Below are 18,621 nucleotides of genomic sequence, written 5' to 3' on the forward strand. Positions count from 1 at the left end.
AAAATAAAAAACAAAAAAAAACAGTTTCAAAACTTTTTAAATATATAAATGTACAGTAGAAATCAAATAATTAATCTCTTTGTAACATTTTTTTTTTCCTGTGGAATTTCAAATAAATATCAAAGTTATTCAGTTCATTAATATTTCAAATTAAATTTTATAACAGAACTTCACCTTGTTTACGTAATCCTATTTCTTCATAAATTAGTTTTTGTCTTGGTATGTATTAATTATAATCGCTGATTTTATATTGGTCACTATATATTTATTATACTTTTTTTAATTCTTATCTATTTGTAACAGCAGCATCCACGCATGTGGAGTCTACAAATAACCAACGATGAGTCGGAAACCAAAGATCTGGAACACTCCTTTTATTATTGAAAGTAGTGATGCATCATATATAAGCTTTTATTTAGTTAAAGTAGTAGATGCATCATGCATGGTTACATTCATTTGGCATACCCATATTACTTGGCGATTGCCCTTGGCATTGCCATGAATCCTTTCAGTGCTTCAGAATCAGAGTCAAAACACCAACCATAATCCATATAGTTATTGGGATAACGAGCACAAAAGTTTCCACTTCCTTTCTTCTTGCATTCATTGTGAGATTGACATAAGTTGGGGTGTTCGACTATCATCTTTGTAACCGATGCAAGTCCACTTGGATATGTGCAGTAACCAACAACTAGTCCAACGGGGATACAACGACAATCCCTCGAGCCACATGGTGGAACCTCAAACGGTGAACAAACACCCGAACAAACCACTGCTTCGGTCTTTTTCATCGAGAATATTACTAAATATCATATGCCAAAGTTAGAAGAAAAAATAATTTTGGGAGTGTGTATATATAGAAGAAGAAGAACTCATGATATTGAAACGCTATATATATACCTGAAGTGGCAAGAAAGAAGAGAGCCAAAGGAGCAAGCCTAACATAAGCCATTGCTTGATTTAGTATTTCCAAAGATGTTTCCCGTGTTGGTTCCTTCTCTCATGCAGCAATTTATAGACACTGTTTATTGCATGTTTTTCTGCAATGAGAGCAACAGGTTCAAAATAATTTGTCCTACGTTTCACGTGAAACGTTTATTTTAAGTATCTTTTTTTAATTTAATTTTGATGTATTTATTCAAGTTCTTCGTTGTCATCTCGTGGATGATAGGGAAGGTGCATGCGCAGCAACATGGGACACGTATGTACTGGCTGTTAATTTTTTTGGTTGTAGTATTATGACTTATCATTCTTTTTTTTAAAATATGTTGTTTTGTTTTAATATTTCTGTAAATAACTCAGACTTCATTTTATTTACTTAAATAACCAGTTTTACTGTTTATAATTGAAAGTCAATCTCCCATTAAATGATTTTTCATTTACGTTTTTATCAAAAATATTTGAAGTCCCTTTGATTAATCGGTGGCTCCCAAACTGATTTTTCATCGGGATTATTTTAATTCATTTTTTAGTGTATTTTTTTTTGTAAATATTTTAAAAATTATTCTAGTTATAATTAAAAATTTAAATTTAAAAATTAATATATTTTATAATTTAAATATTTCAATGTTATTTAATAATATTGATAATTTAATATTTTAAATTCATTTAATAATTTAATTTTTTCAATAAATATATATATTTTAATATTTTAATATAATCTATTTATTTATTTATTTTTGTAATAAATATAGATATTTGATTAATTTTTTTTTAAAATCTGTTAACTAAAAAAAGATAATTTAATTTTTTTTGAGTTTTTAAAAATCATTCTAATAAAAAATAATAAAATAAATTCAAAAAGAATCTAATTAATAAAAAAATGTCCAGAGAAATGATTTAATTTTATTTTATGTTTGTTTTGTTAAATATGTTTAATTTATTTAATTGGTTTTTCTTTAATAAATACAGGAAAAAAATATAAATCACAAAAAAGAATATTTAAATATGTTAATCTTTTTCATTAAAAGGAATGTTATACATTTTAGTTATATAACATTAAATATTTATATAAAATTATATATTATTATACATTAAATTTGGTATTAAAAATAAAAAATTGTTGGTATGAAAATCTAATTATTCTAAATTTAGAATGATATTTAAAAGGTGTTAGGGAGATTTTCTGAAAGTGGTATCTTTATAGATTCATTGATAACTTCATTCAAACACATTAAAGTTATAGAAAATGATATTGATGAAAGACACACAACAAAATAAATAGAAATTGAGATGCAAGCTGTGAAAAATCGTCCATTTAAGCTTCTTGATTTGAATTTCCTGGACGATAAAGATATTTTTTTCTTAGAATGACTTAGATTCCAACATAAAGAACATCTTTTTGGTTGTTCAGGTTCTACCATATCCATTTCTATTGGGCCGTTTATTTTTTTTTTGCATTTTTTCTTTTCTATTTTTTAAAATTTAAAATATTTAATTTATTTTAATTTTCAGAATTGGAAAATGATTTTTTATAATTAAATTATATGCTTTTATTTTTAAATAATTAATATTATAATTATATATAAAATTTAAATATTATTTATAATATTTTAAATTTATGTTAAAAATAAAGATAATGCTAAAACTCATTTATTTTATAAAAATAGAAATTCATTTAAAAATAGAGATAATTTAATTTAAATTCATAAATAAAATATAAAAAATAATATATTTTTTAATAATGAAATTATATTTTAAAAATATAGAAATTTTAATATTGTAATTTAGTAAATCATTTGTTAAAATTATAAATATGTAAAATTTAATATAATTTTTTTATTTACCTTTAATTTTGAGACATAGGAAATCAAATAATACTTTCATTGAAATAAACAGTTTGAAATATTTATCCCAACATAATAGGCAAATCCAATAAATAAGAACAACAAAACAATCACAATCCACCAAATTACATAACAACAAGCTAGTTTAATGATGTCTATGTCCACCAGTTCCACACCTTGGAGGTTGTCAATTCCTTGTTGGGTTTCGACGACCAATGCGTGGTTGTTGTGGTTCAACTTGCTCCTCATCCTGTTTTATATGAGCAGTATTTGTAGCAGGATTTGAAGATGCACTTCCACCGACCTTAGAGTGATAAAAAGAAAATGAAGAAAAAATCATGCTTTGCATGTAATCATATGCACTTTGTGGCGTGTGTACATCGACGTCAAAAAGTTTGCTAATGAAGTCCTATATGGGGGTTGTTGTTGATGGTGGAGTGTACATGAATTGTTCATAGTGTGTATGAAATGGTGGATTCATTGAAAAAGACTAGGGATATTGTTCCACACTATAAGGTGGGTGGTTATCTCCAACCACTAGGGTATGTGATGGTGTTGGATAATGTTATTAAAATCCTATAGTTGTTGGGAGTTATGTACTAGAAGTGGATGCACTAGATGAAGAATATTGGCTACAAAGAAATAATTTTGAATTAGCATGAAATCATTGTAAATACTCAAAAGTGTGATGGAGAGGCCTTTGAAGTGGTTGCCCAAAAACATGTTTGCGTCTATTTTTCCAAATGGAAATTCGGTCTGCATGTTGTTCAGCCCAGTTAATTTTGCTATGTCCTTTCATGTCTATTTCGTGCATTTTATCAAGATTATGAGTTTCATTGGGGATTGGTTGCCACAAGCCAAATTACAATTGGAAATTGTCAATTTGATGCCAGACTACAATTGCAAATAAAGTTAAAACAGAACAAGAAGTCCATATTCTGGAATCCTTAGAAGCATGTGTTGGCAATGAGGACTCAAATATCCTATGTGGCATCCATAGAAATTGAAAAAAGAAAAAGGTTTAGGCTATAAATTAATTGAATAAAAGAGAGTATGTTTGAGAGAAGTTGACATTGTATTACCTCATTATCATTCATGTTGTCATATCTTAATTTGTAGCCAAGTAAATCTCCATGGGACGTGCTTGCAAATCTTAGCCCTCTTCCTGACCATCTAAAAAATTAGACATTGATTAAAATTTAGGTAGAATGTAGTTGTTTGATGTATTAAAGTGGTATATAAGTTAATTCATACCTCAATGAAAGTGGATATGTAATATCTCATTCGACTCTTGGTTGGGTGAAAGGCATGGGATACGAAGCCCAAGATTACAGAAGCAAAGAACATCCACCCATTTTCTTTGACGATGGATAAATCGCCCTACACATTTCTCTGTACAAATGTGCCAAACAAGCAGAACCCCAACTATATCATCCTGCACGTTCCAAATCAGCCAACATTGGTAAAAACATTAAGTGAAGTTTGTTACCTGACTTGTCTAGCATAATTACGCCATCAATCAACCCTAAGATATATGCCTTACAATGTTGGTGCAATTGTTGTTTAGGGGGTTCATTTGGTAGTGCAATTGTATGGTCTCTTAACCATTTTATTTTTATGGTTGTGCCAATTACAACTTCCCCTTTTGGAGTTTCAAAGCCTAACAACTCATAACATAATTCTTCGAAGTCAAAGAAAGTTGGTCCAGTGATTAGTTTGCCGTCGATCCTCAAATCCAGTTGTAGTGCCACATCTTCCAAAGTGATCATGCACTCACCAACTAGGAGGTGAAAAGTATGTGTCTCAAGTCTCCACCTTTCCACCAAAGACGTTATTAGGCAATCATCAATTTTAAAATGTTTGATTTTGGTAATGTCGCCAAAGCCAACAACCTCCAACAAATATTCAATTCTTGGGTCAGGTGCAAGCATGAAATGATAGTAACATTGAATTACTTGACCACTTATTGTTTGTGAATATGGTAGAATTGAAATGTTAGTAATGAATAATATTACTTGTAAACATTATGAAATATATATTAACTTACCATAAGATGAGTTTCATTTGACCTATGGAGGTGTTGTTTCCACAACACAGTTGAAGATGAAGAAGACAATCTTGAAGAATAAGAGCAACGAAATTGAAGAATGCAACGAAATTGATCTTTTGTTGTATGTTTAGGATTGGAACGTATGTAGTGTATATATAGTGCAAAAAATTGAGACAATTAATATTATTGTAATGAATTACTTTGTCTCATTGCATCAAGAATCAAATGCTTTATGTAGAGTGTCATTGTCTTTGTCCCAGAGTGTTAGGAATCCAATGACTTTGTACAAAGTATCATCAATTGCTTTGTCCTAGACCATTAGAAAGTTAATGCTTTACGTAGAGTGTTATTGTCTTGGTCCCAGAGTATTAGGAATCCAATGACTTTGTGTAGAGTGTCATCAATTTCTTTGTCCCAAAGTGTTAGAAAGTTAATGCTTTACACAAGGTGTCATTGTCTTGGTCCTAAATGTCAGGAATCCAATGACTTTGTGTAGAGTGTCATCAATTGCTCTGTCCCACAGCGTCAGAAATTTAATGCTTTATGTAAGGTATCATCGTGTCGGTCTTAGAGCATCAGGAATCCAATGACTTTATGTTTGTCCATAAGCATGTTGCTTTAGTTCTATATAATGTTTTATAACAAAGGCTAAAATGTGTCAAATTGAAACATCGAATCAATGGAGTCGTTAACTATTTCGACCACTATTTATTATGATGGACAAGTTATCTCCACTGAGTATATATGGAGATACGTTTGTTAGCAACGAGATTAAAATCCTATCGGTAAGAAACACGATGACTTATTAGCAACTTAAGCAGACTATTAATAATAACCTTAATCTTTTTCATTACAAAGTTGTCACAGACATCCACTACCGTTTCCTAATTTCATATATCGGTGGTGTATATAAATATACAACGTGTCGTCTTCAGGATGATGAAGATATGGAGTGTATGTTTTCATTGTTCACAGAATTGCACGACCTAACAAGTCTTGAATTGTATGCTACAATGACATATATTGGATTCTTGCATGGGATGGATGTGATTGAAAGATACCTTGACCAAGCAATAGTTAGACAACTAATGTTATATGGTTTAAGGTTTATGATATTCATTTACTATATTTGAAGTTTGTTTAAGTTGTTGTTTTGAAGTTATTTTCATTTTAATGATGTATCCGTTATAATTATTGTAGTTAATATATAATGTCATTAATTAAGACTGACCTTGATTTATATAATGTGTCATTGATTTAGAGTGTCATTAATTCATCCACATCAAGAACCAATGCCTTTAGTCATGAGTGTCATTGATTTAGAGTGTCATTAGTTCATTCACGTTAGGAATCGAATGCCTTTAGTCATGACACTACTATAGAAAATTGTAAAATAGCGACCGAAATTTATCAATCGCTATTTAGCGACGGATTATGAATAATCAAAATAGCGATCGATTTAGCGACCAAAATAAGTCATTGCTAGAAAATTGGTCGCTATTTTGGTCGCTAAATAAGAAATTTTGACTTTTTAGCGACCAAATTTAATTCGGTCGCTAAATTATAAATTTTGATTTTTTTAGCGACAAAATTAAATTTGGTCGCTATTTCGATAACTAAATTATTTTTTTAGTGATGAAATTTAATTCGGTGGCTAAATATTAGTTAAAATTAGCGACGAAATTGAATTCGGTTGCTAAATAATAGTTAGATTTAGCGACAAAATTGAATTCGGTTGCTATTTCAGTCACTAAATTATAAATTTTGAGTTTTTTTAGCGATGGAATTTAATTGGTTGCTAAATAGTAGTTAAAATTAGCGACGGAGTTGAATTCAGTCGCTAAATAGTAGTTAAATTTAGTGACAAAATTGAATTCAGTCGCTATTTCGGTCGCTAAATTATAACTTTTGATTTTTTTTAGCGACGGAATTTAATTCGATCGCTAAATATTAGTTAAAATTAGCGACGGAATTGAATTTGGTCACTAAATAGTAGTTAAATTTAGCGACAGAATTAAATTTGGTCGCTAAGTATTAGTTAAAATTAGCGACGGAATTGAATTCGGTCGCTAAATTAGAATTTTTGATTTTTTTAGCAACGAAATTTTCGTAGATAACTTATTTAGTGACAATTTTTAAAAATATTTGTATTAAAATATTATAATGCATTAACTAAAATTTTAAAATATTTTAATCAAAAATATATTTTTTGGTCGGTGACTAAAAGTATTATAATAAATAATTAAATTAAAAAAAATTAAATCTTATAATGATTATTTTTTTAATGATGCTAAATTAAATATTTATTTATTTTACAATGAATTAAAATGAAAAGATAATAAAATATGTTAACTGATGTTTCAAATAAAATGTTTTATCTACAAAATTTATCTATGGGTGAAGTTATCTACGAAAATTTTTGTAGATAAGTTATCTATGAAAAAATTCGTAGATAAGTTATCTATGGAAAAAATCGTAGATAACTAAATATTATCTATGAAAATAATTCCGTAGGTAATATTCCGTAGATAACTAAAAATTATCTATGGAAAAAATTCCGTAGATAACTAAACATTATCTACGGAAAAGATTTCGTAGATAATATTCCATAGATAATAATAATTTTTCTTGTAGTGTTGCTTTGTTTCCTTGGCCAAGCTATATGAAGAGAAGTACGTTTTCAAACCCAAACAGTACCAAACCCACACATTCTCCAAAACACAAGCCTTAAACACAAGCTTACCTATAAGCCAATCCATCAAACCCACTAGCCTCCCTCCTCTCCTTCCTAACCCTCCGTCCAATTCTGTAACCACACCTCTTAGAAATGCAAATGTTAAGAAGATAACACATGCTGAGATGCAACTTTGGAGAGAAAAGGATCTTTGTTATACATGTGATGAAAAATTTTCCCTAAGCCACAAATGCCCCCAACAAGCAATATTTGATTCTCCATATGCAAGAAGACGACAATGAAGAATTGCAACCTAACCCTCCGGATATTGAGCATGCTTTAGAACTTCATCTTTCACAAGACCACCACTTGTCTTATAATGTTTTAAAAGGATCCTCCGACCTCGGCACAATTAAGTTTTAGGGTTCTATTAATGGCATGAAAGTCCATGTCTTATTGGATAGTGGTTCTAGTGATAATTTTTTACAACCTCGATTGGCTCATTTCTTGAAACTGCCAATTGAGCCAATTCCCAACTTTCAGGTCCTGGTGGGAAATGGTATTGCACTCGTTGTTGAAGGGTTGATCAAGGACTTGGCTGTCAAAATCCAATGTCATTCACTGACACTACTAGTGTACTTACTACCTGTTATAGGTGCTGATTTGGTTTTGGGAGCTACCTGGTTGGCCACTTTAGGTTCTCATATTTCTGATTATAGTAATCTTACATTGAAATTTTATTTGGGGAACCAATTTGTCACCTTACATGGTGATCGTCTAACTCTACCGATTCCAGTTCAGTTCACTCACCTTCACCGAATGCATCACACTCATGCTATAGATGAGTTATTCACATTACAATTTCACCAACCCAATTGTCCTCAGGATCAATGGTTTGAATTGCCCACTAACTTAGAACATGACTTGGTTGATCTATTGTATACTTACAAGGTTGTTTTTTTTGTTCCTTTAGGATTACCTCTTAATCAATCACAAAATCACTCTATTCCATTATTGCAGGGTTCTGTACCTATTAAAGCCAGGCCATACAGGTATCCTAATAGTCAGAAACAACAAATTGAGGTTATGGTGCAAGACATGCTTAAAGAATAGGCCTGATTGTGCCTAGCACTAACCCTTTCTCTTCTCCCATAATCCTTGTCAAGAAGAAAGATGCCACCTGGAGATTCTGCACTGATTATAGGGCCTTGAATGCTATTACCATCAACGATACCTTTCCCATCCCAAATGTTGATGAGTTAATTGATGAGCTACACGGAGCTAAATTTTTTTCTAAACTGGACATTCGTTCTGGATTCCATCAGATTTTGGTCAATGAAGAGGACAGATTTAAAGCTGCATTTTGAACCCATCAAGGTCATTATGAGTGAATGTAGACACCTAATTTTGTCCGGGGGCATACAAACAAAGAAATGGACTCCCATTATCGAAGGAAAGAAGCTCCCGAAGCATGAAAATAACAAGACATGACATCAAAAAGCCTAAAAGCCCAAACAAGCTGGTTTTAGTAGCTAGGAACGGGCTGTTACAAAAATGGAACGACTCGTTCCAAGTTCCTAAAAGAACCTAAAACCCTAGTTTGGAACGGGCCGTTCCAAGCTCCTAAAAAAGGGCTAAAACCTTAATTGAAACGGGTCGTTCCCGAAACTGGAACGGGCCATTCCAAGTTATTAAAATGACCTAAAAACCCTTGTTTGAAATGGTTGTTCCAGACTAGTCAATCATGTGTTAATCTCATCTCTGGAACAAGTCGTTCTAGTTTCAGAACGAGTCATTCTAGTTACAAAATTAACACAGAACGGTCAGATCTAGAACCGACCGTTCTGATTTTGGAACAGGCCATTTTGGAAACTTTTTGATGTCTATAAATAAATGACTCGGGCACAATTCTCAAGGCCACAAAATCTCGTCCAAGACTCCTTAGAGCTCGAAATTTCTCTCTCTCCCTCCTATTGTATTTCTTGAGTTTTGTGAGACATATTGTAGTATGAAAGGTTGCCACAAAGCACCTAAAAATCTCCACATTTGAAGATTTTCAATAGAGCTCGTTCAAGAGGTATTTCAGTCAATCTTCTTCTCTTCCTTTTATTTCTTTTCTTTTATAAATTTTTATAATAAAAGCAATCATGTAGACATTTTAGGATCAATCGTGTAATTTAAATTTATAGCATGTAAATAAATATATATTAATAAAGGGGATCTAATATTTAATTTATTAATTTTTATCACGTTAACTTCATCATAGGGTACCGATAGAGGATGTTGTAGGGATGTTTAATACCTTTCCTACGTGTAACTGAACCCCGAACCCAATTATGGTTATCAAGGCCATTATTGGATCTTTAAAAACCTTTTCTTTTTCCAATATTTTGAGTAAAACATTGGTGGCGACTCCCTTAACTCATTTTTCAAAACCATTAATTAAAGATTAGTCTGGTGTCCGGGCATTCCTTAATTGATGAGATCTTTAAAAGAATGTCTAAATCATAGGTCGCGATATCAGAAATTTTTGGCTTGCGACAGATGGCGACTCCACTAGGGAAGTTTTAAGAGGGTCAGACCTAAATAAATGATGAAGTTAATAAATTAAGAATAATAATTTAAATATTTTTCCCCTTTACCTTGTTTATTTTCTTTGTTTGGCTTTAATATCTGTTTGTTTGTTTAAATTCTGCACATGTTTGAATTAACAACTGTACACAAACAATAGCACATAACAGTCCCCATACACCCAGCGGCATGAGGGTATTAAACATAGGGAGTGGTTGACGTACGACCGACCCAAGTTTGGCCTTAGAGCCTGCGAGCCTTGTCAGAAATCACATTCAAGGTGATAACCGGTTACTCTAGCCCAAAATACTACGACAGACTTTAGAGTTTGCCAGGTGACGGTGACAGAGATACTGGGTCCTTATAATGGGGGAACCTTGGGGGCCTTAAGACCAGTGAGATTAGAACTATCCTATACAACGTACTTTTCTTAACAGGGACCACAGGCCAAAGATTTGGACGTGACTGTTCGTGGGTTACTTTTTATGAGCATATGTTTGTTGCATTTTGTTTATTCAAACCATTCATTTATTTTTTTTATAATTCCCTTAAGGTAAAGAAAAAAATAAAAATGCATTATCATGAGGGAAAAACTAGTGTAAAAATAAGATCTATGAGAAGCATACATCCCTTCTTTAAATGGGGGGCATCATGCATTTTCTAAAAAAAATAAAAAAAAATCCAAATAAAAAATAAAAAATAATAATAATAAAATAAAAGAGAGAGTAAAAAGGACGGACATGCATACCATATACATTCATAGGATCACTAGGAGATTTCCCACAAAGACTAATGAACTCCAATTAGTGTGAACTTTGTCACATCGTAAAAATTTACGAAAAGGGACACTTTGATTTCACGTTCAAATGAGTGGTTACAAAGTCTTTGTTGAGAGACCTCCTTCATGCATCATCATTTAAATAAGCTTAATAGGAAATTATCTTATCTCTCAAAGGTAGCTTTTCAACACTCCATACTCACGAACGCTTAGGGTGGAGGAGTCATGGAAGCTTTACAAGAAGGAATTCGTGTACTTTTTAAGGAGTTCATACAACTCAAACAACAAATGGCTAAGATGTTTGAGACCATGACCAGAATACAACACGACATCGACGACATTAGAGGCTATCTAGGTGCCCTAGAGGAAAGATTGAGAACCATTGAGGACCATAACTTTGGGTGTAAAAAAGTGATCGGGACCCACCTAATACAAGACATCCCATTCAGATATGAAACCATAGAGCCCCACCGTCGGACAATGGTCAGTTAAAAGGGCTTTATGAAAAGAAGAGGGAAGAAGGGGTCCACGCTGTCATCTTTGCTCCAAAGAGTCGAGCTGCATCACATGCAAAGCCTAGAGATGACAGGGTAGTAGACAAAATCCCCATCACGTACATAGAGCTACTACCCCAACTCTTGGAGGCCTCGATGTTAGTATGACTTCCGCCAACGAAGAAGATGGACCCTCCTTACCCATCGTGGTACAAGCCTGAGGAAAGGTGCGACTATCATTCTGACTCTTTGGGGCACTCCGTGGAGCGATGCAAGGCCCTACGATTTCATGTGCAAGGATTTAGAGATGCCGGTTGGTTGAAATTTGATACCAACACACCCAACATTAGCAAATATCCGTTGCACAAACATGATAAGAAGTGACCTTGGAATGCAATGTTGAAAGGCCATTGGGGCAGGGGCTCCATTAAGTTTTGTTTTCTTTTTGCTCACAACTTTCGCCCAGGGTTGTGGGATCTCACAATTAGGGCTTGTTTTTTTTTACATTCATCAATAATATACGTCATTTTCATAAATCTCTTGTGTTTATTTTTTCCCCCTTTTCCCACATATTAAATTCTGAAATCAATCACAATAAAAAACAAATATGACTGAAGATAATAAAATTAATCCAAGCTTCAAACATCTACGACGCATTATCTGAGTCTAAGGTAGATAAGAAGATCATCACCTCCTCGAAACACACAAAAATAAGAAAGTGATTAGAAGATTCTTACACAAGATTCTCATTACATAAGAAGAGTCTTGCAAACAAGGAAATGGACTCCTATTATCGAAGGAAAGAAGCTCCCGAAGCGTAGAAATAACAAGACATGACATCAAAAGGCCTAAAAGCCCAAACAAGCTGGTTTTAGTAGCAAGGAATGGGCTATTGCAAAACCGGAACAGGCCATTCCCAATTTGGAACGGCCCGTTCCAAGTTATTAAAATGACCTAAAAACCCTTGTTTGAAACGGCCATTCCAGCCTAGTCAATCATGTGTTAATCTCATCTCTGGAATGGGTCGTTCTAGTTTCAAAACGAGTCATTCCAGTTACAAAATTAACACAGAATGGTCAGATCCAGAACGGGTCGTTCCGATTTGGAACGGGCTATTCTAGCAACTTTTTGATATCTATAAATAGACGACTCGGACACAATTCTCAAGGCCACAAAATTTCGTCCAAGACTCCTTAGAGCTCAAAATTTCTCTCTATCTCTCCCTCCTATTGTATTTCTTCAGTTTTGTGAGGCATATTGTAGTGTGCAAGGTTGCCACAAAGTACCTAAAAATCTCCACATTTAAAGATTCAATAGAGCTCGTTCAAGAGGTATTTCAGTCAATCTTCTTCTCTTCCTTTTATTTCTTATCTTTGATAAATCTTTATAGTAAAAGCAACCATGTAGACATTTTAGGATCAATCGTGTAATTTAAATTTATAGCATGTAAATAAATATATATTAATAAAGGGGATCTAATATTTAATTTATTAATTCTTATCACGTTAACTTTATCATAGGGTACCGATTGAGGGCGTTGTAGGGGTGCTTAATACCTTCCCTACACGTAACTGACCCCCGAATTCAATTCTAGTTATCAAGGCCATTATTGGATCTTTAAAAACCTTTTCTTTTTCCAATGTTTTGATTAAAACATTAGTGACGACTCCATGAACTCATTTTTCAAAACCATTAATTAAGGATTAGTCTGGTGTCCAGGCATTCCTTACTTGATAAGATCTTTAAAAGGATGTCTAAACCATAAGTCGCGAGATCAGAAATTTTCAGGTTGCAACAATGGACAGTGATTTCATTTGGCCTCACCAATGTGCCTGCAAATTTTCAAAGTTTGATGAATGAGATTTTCCAAGGCTTGTTGAGGAAATTTTTTCTTGTATTATTTGATGATATTTTAGTCTATAGTCCTTCATGGTCTTCTCATCTCCATCATCTTGGGTTGGTGCTTCGGGTCTTGCAACAACATAAGCTTTTTGCCAAATTGTCCAAGTTCTCTTTTGGCCTTCAATAGGTGGATTACCTAGGACATACAATATCAGGCTTAGGTGTGGTAATGGATAAGAAAAAGGTCAAAGTTGTTTTGGAATGGCCTTGTCCTACCAATTTGAAACAATTGAGAGGCTTTCTCGGTCTTACAAGCTATTACAGACGATTCATCAAGGGATATGTTGTCGTAGCTGCTCCTTTAACCAACCTGTTGAAGAAGGATAGTTTCCATTGGATGTTTCTGCCACGACATCCTTTGAGGCACTAAAAGTAGTAATTACTCAAACACCCGTCTTAACTCTTCCTGATTTTTCTAAGCCCTTTGTCTTAGAAACTAATGCCTCCGGGATTGGAATTGGTGCTGTTCTCAATCAGAATCATCATCCTATTGCTTTTTCTCTCCAAGAAATTGACTCCTACAATGCAAAAACAATCTGCCTACACGCGAGAATTTTATGCAATCATCGAAGCCATTGCCAAGTTTTGCCATTACTTGCTTGGCCACAAATTTGTGATACGAACGGATCAGAAAAGCTTGCAGAGCTTAACAGACCAAGCTATTCAGACCCCTGAGTAGCAAAATTTGTTAATATCGGCCTGGGAAAGACAATATTGTTGCTGATTCACTATCTATATCCTTTTTCATGGCTTGGTCTCAGCCTCAATTACATATTTTGCCTATTTTGAGGGAAGCTATCTCTATAGATGCTCAATTAAAATCTATTTTGGATTTGTGTTTGAGTAATAAACCTCCTGATCCTCATTATTCAGTGTAGGATCAGTTACTTTAATGGAAAGGCAGATTGGTTATTCCCGCATCTCATGATTTGGTCAAACAAATCCTACATGAGTTTCATAGCTCTTTGCTCCGAGGACATGCTGGTTTTACAAGAACATTGGCTTGCATCTCTGCACAATTTCATTGGAAGGGTATGCACAAAGATATCAAGGAATTTGTGCAGACTTGTTTGGTTTGTCAGCAAGCAAAAGTTGCTAACACTCTTCCTGCTGGGCTATTACAACCGTTACCAATTCCTGACCAGGTTTGGGATGATTTAGCAATGGATTTCATTACCGGTCTTCCCCTTTCTCATGGTTTCACTGTGATACTTGTGGTTATTGATAGGCTATCAAAATATGCCCATTTTTTGCTTTAAAAGCTGACTATTCCAGTAAATCCGTAGCTAAGGTTTTCATGAACACGGTGGTGCGACTGCATGGAATACCTAGTTCTATCGTATCAGATAGGGATAAGGTGTTTACCAGCCACTTTTGGCAGCAACTGTTCAAATTAAGTGGTACTTCTTTAAATATGAGCACGACATACCACCCACAATTCTATGGGCAATCTGAAGCCTTGAATAAGTGTTTGGAAATGTACTTGAGATGTTTTACTTATGATTCTCCTAAAGAATGGGCCAAGTTGTTGCCTTGGGCAGAGTATTGATACAACACTTCCTATCATCATAGTAGTGGCATGCCTCCATTTAAGGTTGTTTATGGCAGAGACCCTCCTATTCTGATCAAGTACAATTTTGACTGCAATGATCCCATTTCTGTAAAGAACAGTTGGTGCAAAGGGACTTCACACTTCACAGATTGAAACTAAACCTTCACAAAGCTCAACAGTACATGAAGAGAAATGCTGATAAGAAATGGCAACCACTGGAGTTCAAGATTGGTGACATGACCTTGGTGAAATTGCAGCCCTATAGACAACATTCTGTTGCTCTTAGGAAGAATCAAAAACTCAGTCTGCGGTATTTTGGTCCTTTTCCTGTGATTGAAAGAATTGGACAGGTTGCTTATAAATTATTTTTACCCCAAACTACTCGAATCCATCTAGTTTTTCATTGCTCGTCTAGTGTTATAAATTATGGAATTGTAACAAATGCATCTGAGACACTTAAGAAAAATGAGAAGATAACAGGGGTAAAAGAGGTCATTGCTCGTACAGCCAAGGAAAAACACGTGGCAGCTGATCCTAATGATAGGAACGTGAGGAAGAGCACGAGGCACCGCATAACTAACTCTAGGCTGTATGATTATGATTGGTCTAGGGTCTAGTATTTATTCTGTTGGTTATGGAAAGAGAGGGACACGGATGGAATGATTATGAATTTCCTCCATGTCAATTATGCAATTCTCTGTTGCTGCTTTTGTTGATAGTAGCTTACGTTTCCACCGTAAACATTTTCCTTTTCAATAATAATACAGACAGAGGTTGCTTTCATCATATTTTTCTTGTGTTAAAATTGTCCTGTTACAAAAGGTAACTAGACCAGCGTTCAAGATAATAGGTAGATTTAAGCTTTGTTCATTGCTTACAAGTAACAATTATTGTATTGCATTTTATTATAATTGGTTTAATAATTGTTTTTGCATTTCAGATGTAACTTTATTGTAATACTATTAATTTTTCATAATAACACAGGAAACAAACATTTTTATTATGAAAGATATATCTCAGAATTTTAACATGCCTAAGACTTTGCTTGTAAATGGAGCCATAACATAAGATAAAGTAATTAGAAATTAAAAAAAGGGCTTCCAGTTTTCAAAATGTGAATTTAAGCTAATGTTGCAAATCAATGTATTGCTAACCTTAAGTCCAAAGATAAATTAATCAGGTAAAATTAGATTGCTCAACACAACAACAAACTAGTTTGGCCATGTGAAATCATAGTACCCTAGACAATGAACCAAATCTCAGAGCTCAATCCTACATTTTCTACCTAGTAATATATGTGTTAGACTTTTTGCAAACATATATACTCATAATTGTATGCACATATCAGACAAATTACCAAACAAATGAAGAATAAACACAAAAACCCTATATTAGAGAATAAATCAAAGATGAGAATAAATATAGAGACAAATCAGAGATAAACCAAGACTAAAACACATACATAAAACCCTAGATTATGGAAGAAACAAATTAAAGAGAAACTAACTAGGGAGAGAACAGGAGAGGGATCGGGAGAGAGAGCATGAACAAGCAGAGCGAGGGTTTCTCCGAATGAAAATTTAAAATAGTAAACTTTCTTCTTTTAAAATTCTCTTCATAAAATCTTATCCACAAATTATTTTTAATTTGAAAAGGTTGCATCCAGGAAAAGTAAAAAAAAAATGGAAATTTGTATGTTTAGAAATATTCCCTCTGAACTGAAAATAAAATATAAATATATTTTAATTAACTTTACTTTTTTTAATATTATTATCTCTAAAATATCTCTTATTGTTTTATTTAATTAAAAATATTATTTTTTAATATGTAGTAATGTAGAAATGAAATATATATGAATGTATTTTGATTAATATTATTTCTAAAATATCTTTTATTCTTATATATATATATATATATATATATATGTAAAATACATTCTGATTAATGTATTTATTACATATATATGAATGACTTCGGAGGACTCCGCATATATAATTGGAAAAGAAAAGTTTATTGGGTATAGTCAAAAGGCTTGGGACAAAAATCCTTTGAATGGTTTCATTTTATTCGTTTTGGTATTGTCACTGTGATTAATTTTAGACTTGAGTGCATCTCAAAATTTCTAGAACTCAAATCACATTAAACATATTTTTATTTTCTAAAATTAAAAATAAGAAGTTAAATTAAACATATTTTTGAATTTCAAATAATAAAAAGAAATTTATTTTTACTAGAAAAAAAATAGAAAACATTTTCTACAACCATTAATTAAACATATTTTTAAATTTCACAAAATAAAAAGAAATTAATTTTTAAACATATCATTAAAAATTAATTATTTTTATTGACTAATATAATTGATTTAGTGACAATCACATTATTGTTATTAAAAATTATTTTTGTGGTAGTACAAATTTATCCACCTGATAATATATATTAGTTTAGGTTGTAACTCATTCAATATCTAAGTCCTCAATGACTTGTTTTGTAGTGTTGACTTAATAGAAAACTATGTTTGATTTGTAATGTTGTTGATGCTTTTGATAGATTTTATATACTTTATAACCTTGAACTATTGATAAACAAATTAGTAATATTATATGTTTTGAAGTGATGAGATGGTAATATGTTTTGTAAGTAAATATATTTAACTTATTATTTTAATGATAAATCTAATGAATAATCCAAAATAATTGAAATATTAGATCAGTTCAAATCAAAAACTTAAAAAATATTAATTTAAATCAATTAAAGTTGATCCAATAAAAATAAAAGAAAAATCATTAATCCGTTCATATATATCCGTGCCACTCCTAATAGCAACGCTATTTCTTTTCCCACTAGGCTGTAATAATCAAAGAAATTTAATTTAAAGAATAATTTACCGGGAATTGCATGGTTTAAGATCGGGTAAATAATTGCATGCAGCAAAAATAATTTCATAATGCAGTGCGAGAGATACAAGTGGAAGTTTGTCATACATCAACATCTTTTAAGCCTCTCTTGAAAACTCAACGCACATCATTGTCATAATTGAATGCCAGGTGGCTTACATGCAAGCCTTTACACCAACACCACAACGTACATGTTTGGATACATGTAACGTAAAATATTTATACTAATATCGAATATTCCTTTTAATATTAAATCTAACACTAATTGTTAGATTGAAAGTTTATATCACTTTATATGTGTATATTAAATTTTGTTAAAATTGAACAAGTTGAAAATAATTAAAGTATTCATATTTTAGTGTATTTTGAAATGAATATATTACATCAATTTTGTTTTACAAAAGTAAAGTATCAAATCATCTTGGATTAATATAAAATTTTGTATATATAATTTAAGAGATATAAATTTTCAATTTAACAGTTGGATTTACAAAATTAATAATTAATATTAAGTTATTAAGCGGTGTAATACTTAATAAAAGTTACACCGGTATAATTATAACCTCCTCATATATATATATATTAGAACTATAGTTTATGAGTTAATCATTCATACACTGTTAGTTTAAATTTTTTACACTGGTACCCAATCATATCATTTAAATTATTTTATTTTATTTTTATTTCATTAAATGAATAACTGACATAGCACTATTAGAAGATATGATTAGTTGTCAATGTAAAAAAACTTTACACTAATAATGTACGGATAATTAACTCATAATTTATACATCATCATAAATAATACTACTGCAAATAAAATTAATATTATTATAGGAGTCAGTAGGTATTGGATGAGAATCGCATGACTAGAGTTTAACGGTTCACGTGAAACGTAGGACAAATTATTTTGAACCTGT

At 32.1% G+C, this 18,621-nt stretch overlaps 1 protein-coding gene across 1 annotated transcript; it reads right to left on the minus strand.

Annotated features, from left to right (window-relative positions):
* Window positions 1–359: 359 nt before the first annotated feature.
* LOC109790931 (albumin-1) lies at window positions 360–1,019 on the minus strand. Its single transcript, XM_020350181.2, has 2 exons — window positions 901–1,019; window positions 360–802 (listed from the first exon to the last, which is right to left on the minus strand). Exons 1-2 carry the CDS (start codon window positions 950–952, stop codon window positions 471–473), a joined length of 384 nt encoding a protein of 127 aa, XP_020205770.2. The 5' UTR covers window positions 953–1,019; the 3' UTR covers window positions 360–470.
* Between the last annotated feature and the right edge of the window lie 17,602 nt (window positions 1,020–18,621).

Source organism: Cajanus cajan, chromosome 8, assembly GCF_000230855.2.
Source record: "Cajanus cajan strain Asha chromosome 8, NIPB_CcT2T_4, whole genome shotgun sequence".
NCBI classification, from domain to species: domain Eukaryota; kingdom Viridiplantae; phylum Streptophyta; class Magnoliopsida; order Fabales; family Fabaceae; genus Cajanus; species Cajanus cajan.